Genomic DNA, 10,079 nt, shown 5'->3' with positions numbered 1-10,079 from the left:
TTTATTTTAATATATATTTTTATCGGGTTATTATTAATCCTATTTATGTATGTCTCTATTAAGCATACACATATAGATAATAGATGGTGTTATCAATTCTACTTGTAGATATAATATAACATTTGTAACATAATAATACATGTAACGTAATATCCACTTATGTAATATTTTCGAAATATACAAAAATTTTATATTCACAATTTTTATAAAAATTTTTATCGAAAATAAAATTAAAAAATTATCATATAGCATTTACATGTGAAATATAGTGATATAATATACAGTATCAACCTTTTGGAATAAAAATTAAAAACACACTATTTTATAAAATCTGTTTTTAGAAAAAATATAATCATAATTATTATACAATATAATTATATATTATTATTTAACACATACATATAATTTGACTATTAAATAATATTATAAGATATTATAAGAAAAAATAATAATATAAAAATATATTTTTAAATCAGTCAGGAGCTTTCAATATCTTTCCTACATCTTAATATTGTATGATGTATAATTTCTCTCTCACCGACGAAATACTATTAAAGACCATCAACCCTGGGCAAATTTTCGGCGGTATAAAAAGGGCCCCAAGGGCTCGGAGATAATTAAAGAACGCTGACATTATCGACAATTGATATAAATTTGCTATTATTAACATAAATATTTGGCTCATACATTATTAAATTCATGATTTTTTTATTACATAAATGTTCCATAAATAAATATGCATTATATACTTGTAAAGCTATAATATACCATATATTGCAGAAAAATTACAATTTTTTCTCTGCTGTTATCATCTCTGTTGATAATTAAACTTTGACGATAACACTGAAATCACAATTTTAAAGAAAAATCGAGTATTAGTTCTAAATGTATAAATACATCTACTAAACTAATAAATCATAAAATTATTATTACAATATTATCACAGTTATTATACAATATTATACAGTTTTTAACTCTTAATTACTTCAATATTTGCAAATTCCCGTAAGGATGTCGGTCTTCAATAGTATCTCATCGGTAGTATAACGCTTATATTTTTCTAAAATTCTTAGAAAATGCACAATATTGTAAATAAACAAATCAATCAACAGTGCCATAATTAGTTGCTCTATTTTATCGACTGCGAATAAGCAGTCGTGACAAAATTATCCTAAAATCCTAAATTATCTCCGTTAGCTAATCGCAATCAAAAGATTGAGCCTCCATTTTGAAACATCCTGTATATGCAATGCATGCAGGATATATGTCACACATCATCCTTTTTCTCTTTTATGATGCGTAAAAAAACACATACCTACTTCTTTCCCGTAGTTCCCCGAAAAACTTACCGTTTACGGAGTATATATACGGGCAGCGATTTTCTCCGCTGGTGCAAGCTAATGTTCGTCCTGTCGCTATTCTTCGTCGCATTCGCGACTTTGTTGTCCACGTTCGTTTTCTGCGCTTTGTTGGGATTTTCGCGGAACACGACGGTGCTGGGCCGCTTCATGGCCAATTTCGATTTCCCCATCGTACCGAGTTTGGGATCCGCGTCGTCGTGGACCCTCATCTCGCTGCAAACCACTCAGAACGTCTTGGACGAGCGCGTATACGCGTATATGTCACTTGCTGCACAGTAAGCACGTGTTGCGCGCTACAGCTGTTCCGTCTTTTCGTGCTCGGTGCTGCTGACCGTCCATACGCCCTCTTGACATGCGCTGTGCGCGTCTGGATCAGTCCGGACTGCCCTGGACACTTCAGGGATGTGATTACAACTCACTCCTCTGCAAATGTTTCGTTGACCAATCAGAAGAACGAAGTTTACGAATTGACCAATCAGAGAATGCTTTGAATCATTTTACAGCGTTAAATGGATCGCACTCCAAAACACCGAACACCACTGTGCGAATTATTGTAAATTTTTTGTATACCGGATGTATACGGCGCGGGTAAAGAACTCTTGGCATTACGTATTTCCGGAGAAGGTTCACATATGTATATAAAAGCCAATATTTTTGCAATAAATATTACGACTATATTAACAAAATATTAGCAAGTGTTATAATTTTGTGTTTATGATTACAAAATTTTGAATTTATTTATATACAAAAATTATAGATAAAAAAGTATAATTTATAATATATGTGTAAATTAATCAAATAAGAAGCATATATAAGTGTATAAAAATATAGACGAATTTTATGTTCTGATATGACTAAAACATCTATATATTTAAAGAATAAAATATTATCTCGTTAATAAAAACTTGCATTGTGGCACATGCTTTTTATTTGATTAATTTAGCCACTTTAACTCTTTATTGTATATGTATAAATATTATCTTTTATATAAAATATATATTTTAATGTTTTACATATTTTATAATATATTGAGATATAAAACATTTTATAAATGTAAGATATTAGTTCACCCGTAAAAAAATAATTAAATCAGGAAATCCGGGCGAAAGTTTTATGAAGCAACACAAATCCCTTAATTTTTAAAATCTCTCTTTTAGAATTTATAAAAATTCACGATTTTATTTTTAAAAAAATGTATGTGTAATTCTTTAATTAAAATCATATAAAGTTTATTTAAAATCTTATAATCTTTTAAAACGTCTTATAATCATTAAACTTTGGGAATATTAAAACGTGCATATTAAAATGTACGAATCAAAGTAATAATAGCTGGCTTTTTAATATAATTCGTTAGTTTATTAAAAAAAAAAAGACAATAGTCAGATCAAACATTTATTATAATACATCAATATATATTACACGTCAAGTATTTTATGAACAAGTAACTTCGCAACGCGTTATAAATTAGAGTTATAGATTATGTTTTAAATTAGAGGTAAAAAAATGATTCGCATTCTACTATATATATAATTAATACAAGATGCATTGTGTTATCATCACAAATTATAAAAAATTTTATAGACATATATAATTGTAATCTAGATTAAGACTATCAAAGAAAAAAGGCTATTTAATAGACTGTTAAATGCGATTGTTAACGCGAAATCTCAAATTGCGTTACGAAATTATCACAGATCAAGCTGTGTGTAATAGGAAGACACAATGAGCCAACTTTGTTCTTAAAGATTTAAAAGTATTTTTACACACCTATTTATAATAATATAAATTTGCAGCTAAATTATCATCGTAATGGTCGATGAATTGGTGTAATCGCATGTGGGGGTACCTAGAATTTAAAAACGTGCATTATTAAAAAATTACGATTTACAATTTAGATTTTTTCAGCATTTTTGTTTTCATAGTCTATCATCTCTTACAGAAGAAAATAAGAACTTTATACTTTTATAAGAGAATCGATTTACCATTGCACCAATACGAGATAAATAACGATTTCGTATACTGATATCAGATTGTGGTTGCATAAGACTATCAGCTGAGAAATCCGACGTGCATTCCGATGATAACAATTTTTCTCGCTCCAAACTTTCAGGTGTGCATTGAACTGTCTCATATCGTTCCCTTTGTCCCGGTGTCATGTTGAGATAACCACCACTCGTTGCCATGTCTGACATCCAGATTGCACCGGCGGTAATCAACGAAACTGTTGCAACAAGTTAAGTATAAAATATGTTATTTAAATTTCAAATTTCTATGTGAAAATCATATTGTTCGCATGAATTTCCACATTCGCAAAAATACTCACTCCAGAGCCAACCAAGGAAAAACATTTCGAGCATTAAATATCCTCCTTTATCAACAATAATGCCAGCCACAATTGAGACTACAGCGAGACCTAAGTTTTGTACAGATTGCGCTCTAAAAAAATTATATTAATTTTATTTCTAGAACACTCTTTTAACATTATTTTATTCTGACAATGAGATTGCTAAGATATTTACATTCCATAAGCAGTTCCAAGTTGATGTTCTGGCGTAACGAGAGCAATTAGAGGCCATAAACTACTGGCGAGCATAGAATAGGCCAATCCCATGAGAACCATACACACATAGGGGCTCAAATAGGTAAAAGCGAGCAAACCATGAGCAATGATAGTCACACAAATACTAATAAATACCCACGATACGTTTTTGCCTGTTCTATCTACTAAATAACCTAAAAGAGGCGAAGCTATCGCTGATATTGAATAAACAAGAGAATTTACTGTATTTGCGGCGGATGGCTCATATTCATACTTCCGCTCGAAAAAAACTCTGAAACAAAATTAACGAAAATTAATCTTTTTATTATGTATATATAATTATGTATGAAAGATTAAATAAGAGAATTAGTTTTTAAAATTAATTTTAATACGATATTATTAATTTATATGGATTTTGGCTAATGCGACTTAAAAGTCGTATCATCCAATAAGTGCTATCGAATACTTACTTTCCCAAAGCGATGAAGGGAAATATCGCGACGTAATAAGCAATGCAAATGAGGGCGACCAACCAAAAAATTGGTTTAAAATCCTTGACGTCCTTTAGACTAACAACCTGTGGTTCCTGTCCTTCTCCTCGTCGGAGCAATCTCTCTGCTCGTTTATCCATAAAACCCAATGCACAGGCGCATATCATCGACATGACACATGTAATGGATGCAAGAAAGAGAACTACACCGATACATTGTGGACCCGTATAATATTGAGATACGTAATTGTATACTGGCTCCATTACTAAGAAGTTCACGGTCGATCCTACTCGAGCGAAGCTCAATTGCAGTCCGAATACCATGTTTAATTCTTTGCCTTTGAACCAAAGGACCGCGTAACTATTTTGTGCGACTGCTAACGACTCTGCGCCGATTCTGCAGAAAAGAAACAATTAATAATTTGATGATCTTAAAAGGACATGAATTTTAAAACATTCTGCATTTCCAATAAAATAATGTTGAGAACATACCCAAAGACAAATCGACCAAGCATCATTACCCAGAAAGCATCAACCATAGCGCCACTCGCAAAAATTATCTGACCGATTAACGTTAGTGCCATGTATATCACCGTACCTAATCGAATTCCAAAGACGCTATCCAACAGGAATCCACCAATGAAGCATAGAATGACATTCGGCCAAGAATAAATAGAATATAATAAAACAAATGTGCTAGTCGACATTTGCAAGTCAGTTTTAAAATTATCCTGTAATGCTCCAGGGTTATCGAAGCAAAAGTACGAGCCTGAAATAAAAAAACATATATCTAGTAAAATTTTTGCTAAAATCATAATGGTGACATCAAATAAATTTTATATAAAAAATCTAGCGCTTCTCTTTTCAATTAAATAAATCACTCTATTTGCTAAACGCTTTACTTTACTTTAATAAACGAAGATACCCTATCATATGTATATAGTTCGATTGTGTCATAGATTATAACATTGCTTATACAACATATGGCCAATATTTAAAAAAAAATGTGATAAACCGCACAAAGAGGACATTCATGATATGCCTTATCTAAGCAATGTCAAATTTTTCTCTGTATAATAGCAAGAAAACATAATATAGAGAATATATAATAGTATGTTTAATAGTATGTTTAAACAATTTCTATTTCAGCTTAACTAATTATTCTTTTTTTGTTTTTCTATATATAAAATTTTGATTACTAAATCACAACTAAAACATTTCTTATAAAATAGGAAAAAGTATAATTAGATCAGTGCGTCTTATAAATATAGATAAATTTTACTCATCAGAGATTTTAATATTAAATAAATACCACATGGATAGTGCAAAATATTAAATTATTACACTTGGTAATAAAATGAAAAATATTAAACAAATAAAATTCGAAAATCCTACAAATAACCTTGTTTGAAATAAAATACATTTCTATATATTGTGTTTAATATCAGAAATTTTAATATTAAATAAGTCGCCCATAAATAGTGCGAAATATTATCATACTTGGCATTAAAAAATATCAAACAGCATTGAAATAAATAGAATTTTAGAGTCAGATGACCACATTTTTGAAATAAAATACATCTCTATAGATAAATATAAATTACGGAAATGAAGAACGTGACAATGTATCAGTCACGCGATGAGCAAATGAGACTCATCGATTATGCATCTAGTTCGCCAAGTCGTCATAATTCACGATAACAATTCGCTCTTTGGCAGGTGACACCATTCTGGCGTGGCAGGGCGCATTGATAGATAAAAGATAAAAACAAAGGACGCGTCATCTGATGTAAACAATTTCACGTTTTCCTTTACGTTAGGTCTGTACCGAATCCAAGCAGACACATGAGCGCTAGGCCCAGAAATCTGTAGGGCGCTTTTTTTGGACTGCAGCATCCCTGAAGGGCCGCCTCATCCTCGGATCGGTCCAAATTGTCGCCGCTTGGGTTATCCACCATGCTTCCCTCCATATCGTTAACGTGTATTATTGTTACCACAATATGCCTTTAATTGTTATTGTTTAAGATGTATATCGTCTGGACAGCACGCGATCGCTCCGCAGGTAATCGAGTCTAAATAAGGATAAATTTGTGTCGCGTCCTTTCCCCTTTCACATTATCACGCACATAATCCAGCAAATAAAAGGAACCCAGTGATCAGCCACGATCGATGCAAGGATGCCGATCGACTACTCTCACTGCATCGCGCGGCTGCTGTCGAGTGCTGTCATTGTTGATCGGTTAATCTGTCAGACAGTTGGTGCGTCGGTATGCGTCATTCAACGAGATACACACATCGATATAGGCCGCTAGACTCTCTCTCACACGTGGCAAAATATCCCTATTTGGTACATCAATCGAAGTACCAACTGGGACGCAGCAAATAACTAAGTTATTTCTAACTGAATTTTTATACTTCCGTATTTTATTTTCCAGAAGTCTAAAAATATTTTTTATTTTTAACATTTTCTATTTTGAATATTTTTTTATTTTGTAGAAAAACATTTTTTTAACTAATCTTTCCTACATTAAGAATATAATATAGTGTATAGTTTCTGTAAAAAGTGAAACTGGAAATTCATACTTTTATCCATAAAAATGAATGTTATATATATAACAGTTCAATAAGATCACAATATTTAATATAATTTTACAGTTTAAATATATTCTCATTTTATTTTATTTTTTTTATTTTTTTAAACCATGCCCACACTGCTTATTAAAATAATTTTTTATTCAGATTCTAAGTCGTCGATTTTAAATCAAACTCTTTATATTTACAATAAATTCCAATACAATAAATATAGAAAAAATTATAATTTTTCTTAATTTTTTCACACATTTAGTTAAAAAATAATATATCCTTAAAAGACTGTATCTCAATTATAAACTATACTTCTTTAAATAAATAAAATTTATATTTAATGAACAAAGAGAAGGATGCTGAATAACACTAAAATAGATTTTCATACATTTATTGCAAAAAGATAACTTATGAGTTACGAGAGTGATGCTTAAAACTAGTTAAAATCCGAATGTTGAATGAACAAGTTGTGATCAAAAATGAAGATGGTATCACCAGATTTTCCGTCATTTATTTTACTTATGAACAAATGAACTAGTTTAGCCAGTGACTTCTTCAGTAGCACCTTCTTCAAATTCGAGCTTAACTTGACATTCCTCGGGAAGTCCCTCAACGTCTACTTCCGTTTCAGGTGCATTCAGCATGTTTAGTGTGACTTCCGCCGATTTTCCCATAAGACCCTGGTTTCCCGATGTCGATTGCTGCTTGACGACCTGCTGTTGCTGAACTAATGTGGATTGTTGTGCCTGCTGAGGTAGAATCTGTTGTTGCCTGACCGTCATTCCTGCTTCCTCGAATGTCTTCTTCTTCAAGGTTGTTCGAATTTGAGAGCTGGAAAAGAAAACAATACGTTCGGTGTGAGATTCGGACTGACTGCCATGATGGCAGCGTGTGAAAACTTACACCGTCCGACTCTTGATGTGCTCGCTTATTCTGCTCAATTCTTCACTGAAGGCTCTGACCGACTGACGGAGCATCTCAATATCTTCGTCAGCCCATTTACTACACATCGAGGGGTATAGGAAATTATGAAAAGAACATGGGGTCTACTATAATTGTATATGAAATGATACTCCAGTGGCACTGCAAACTTAAGAAATAAGAAAAGCTATTTTTGTGACGATCATAATAATTCAAAAATATTCTATGCAAATCTTATTACTTGGAGACCTGATTGTCATGAATCATCACAGGCTGTCTTACTCTTCAAAATGTTGAGCTCGTGAGCTCTTTTCATTTTTTCAAATAAAATGAATGCAATATACTACCAGAGAATCATTCTATACAAATATTTCCATGATAATTATGTCAGAACTCTAAATCTTTTACATAGCTTTGTCAGAATTATTTGACTTTTGAAATATCAACTAAATATTTACCTCCAAACAATTACCTCCAGATATCTTACAGATTATGATATTTATGTTTAACTTACCCTGCAAGGGAATCCGATGTAGGATGGAGCTGCATTGTTAGCTCACCTAACTTGTTGAAAGCTACTCCAGCTGCAGCAAAGATCTCGCCCACCTAAACATAAATAATATTTTTAATCTAAACAGCTATATATATTCATTAACGATAGTTATATTAAATTAAAATTTTTGTCACTGTTAATTTAACCTAAAAACACAATACTTTCTTTATGCGCATGTACCCGGTTTTTATGTACCATTGTATAAGAATCGCGAAACAATAATAGCAATATAATAATAACTGCCCGAAACTGTCAGTTTTTATATTCACCTTGCTCGCAGAATTCATATTAGGAATATCGTTCCTGTTATTGTTATTCTCGATTATGACCGTAACGTTTCAAGGGTTACGATAGGAGCGACGATATTCGTATATAGTTGACACTATCTCGAATTTTGAGAATTTAAATTTCTATCGGTACAGATCATAAGTAATGTCGATAATTTACTTATTGTCGATAAGTATAGTGATTTCATCAACTGATGATAATTACCGCGGCACTGTTTTCCTTTAAAATAATAATAATAATAATATCGATAAAAATTTACATTTTCAAAAAAATCGAGTGTAATATCAGAAAGAATATAATAAAGTAAAACTGTTAAAAAATTACACATTAATTAGGGTCTCTTTCATCAAACTAATATGGTTAACTATTAACCGAGGTTTAACTTAAAATAAGTATTATACAATTTATTTTAAACCTCGGTTAAAAGTTAACCATGAATTGTGAAACTGGGCCTAATAAATGAGCCCCATGTAACCGTCGGTTAGTTTAATCGAGGTTGGTGAAAGAGAGAGAAACCTTTAGAATTAAAAAATTATAATTTAACTCTTTGGCTCAATTTCACAATATATGGTTGTCTTAAAGGTAACCAAGAAATTCGTGAGTAAAATTTTATTGATGAATCTGTTGATAACCTTTAATCTTTAGATAACCATATATTGTGAGAATGGGCCTTTGTACCAATGTAGATTAATTACTGTAATCTCAGTTTAACTTGCTCTTTATCTTTTTCTAATTCTCAGAACTGGAAAAAGATGAAGAGTTAGTTAAACCGAGATTGAAGTTAAATTATATTGGTAGAATTAAACGCCTTTGTCGTATTTCAAAGGTATAGGCTACGTTCAGCAGACTCAACAATTGAGTTCCACAACTCACGGTTAACTCTTAACCGAGGTTTAACTTATTCATTGTCTTTTTCCAATTCTAGAATTGGAAATGATGAGAAACAAATTGAACCTTGGTTAAGAGTTAACCGTAGATTTGTTCGCGTCACATACTCCAACATGCTCCAACATGTTCCTATCATAGCTCCTACTAACTCTAACAAGCACGTTTGAGTGAGTAGGAGGTACAGTTGGAAGTAGTAAGAGCATGTTGGAGCATGCGACGCGAATAAATCTCGTGAGTTGTGGAACTGGGCATGAGTGAGCACTCATTGCTATTGATTTATTGTTCTAGATCTATAATACTGATTGGATGATCTAAAAGAATACATCAATAACAGAACGCTCAACTGTTAAGTTTATTCGCATCACATGCTCCAACATGCTCCAACATGTTCCTACCATAACTCCTACTCACTCTAATCAATACATTGGAGTGAGTAGGAGCTATGATAGGAGCATA

The 10,079-nt window shown here is 31.9% G+C and overlaps 3 protein-coding genes across 4 annotated transcripts in view; all 3 read right to left on the bottom strand.

Annotated features, from left to right (window-relative positions):
* Positions 1 to 1,585, bottom strand: part of LOC108754979 (putative ATP-dependent RNA helicase DHX33) — a 5,933-nt gene extending 4,348 nt beyond the window's left edge. Inside the window, exon 1 of the mRNA XM_018497672.1 lies at positions 1,350 to 1,585. Within this exon, the coding sequence (XP_018353174.1) occupies positions 1,350 to 1,570 (221 nt within the window). The 5' untranslated portion in view covers positions 1,571 to 1,585. The remainder of the gene's footprint in view (positions 1 to 1,349) is intronic.
* A 1,345-nt stretch (positions 1,586 to 2,930) lies between these two features.
* LOC108755137 (major facilitator superfamily domain-containing protein 1-like) lies at positions 2,931 to 6,530 on the bottom strand. Its single transcript, XM_018497971.1, has 7 exons — positions 6,219 to 6,530; positions 4,883 to 5,159; positions 4,371 to 4,787; positions 3,881 to 4,192; positions 3,685 to 3,797; positions 3,344 to 3,582; positions 2,931 to 3,207 (listed from the first exon to the last, which is right to left on the bottom strand). The coding sequence occupies exons 1-7, from the start codon at positions 6,358 to 6,360 to the stop codon at positions 3,163 to 3,165; spliced, it is 1,545 nt and encodes a 514-aa protein (XP_018353473.1). The 5' UTR covers positions 6,361 to 6,530; the 3' UTR covers positions 2,931 to 3,162.
* Positions 6,531 to 7,358: 828 nt separating this feature from the next.
* Positions 7,359 to 8,785, bottom strand: LOC108755138 (chromatin complexes subunit BAP18). Of its 2 annotated transcripts, XM_018497972.1 has the most exons (4): positions 8,717 to 8,785; positions 8,409 to 8,500; positions 7,877 to 7,975; positions 7,359 to 7,804 (listed from the first exon to the last, which is right to left on the bottom strand). In XM_018497972.1, exons 1-4 carry the CDS (start codon positions 8,732 to 8,734, stop codon positions 7,513 to 7,515), a joined length of 501 nt encoding a protein of 166 aa, XP_018353474.1. In that variant the 5' UTR covers positions 8,735 to 8,785; the 3' UTR covers positions 7,359 to 7,512. The 2 variants fall into 2 exon arrangements, with proteins under 2 accessions (XP_018353474.1, XP_018353475.1); XM_018497973.1 differs by lacking the exon at positions 7,877 to 7,975.
* Between the last annotated feature and the right edge of the window lie 1,294 nt (positions 8,786 to 10,079).

The sequence above is a fragment of the Trachymyrmex septentrionalis genome, unplaced genomic scaffold (assembly GCF_001594115.1).
Source record: "Trachymyrmex septentrionalis isolate Tsep2-gDNA-1 unplaced genomic scaffold, Tsep1.0 scaffold83, whole genome shotgun sequence".
Lineage (NCBI taxonomy): Eukaryota > Metazoa > Arthropoda > Insecta > Hymenoptera > Formicidae > Trachymyrmex > Trachymyrmex septentrionalis.
This window is presented reverse-complemented; position numbering and strand designations above follow the sequence as displayed.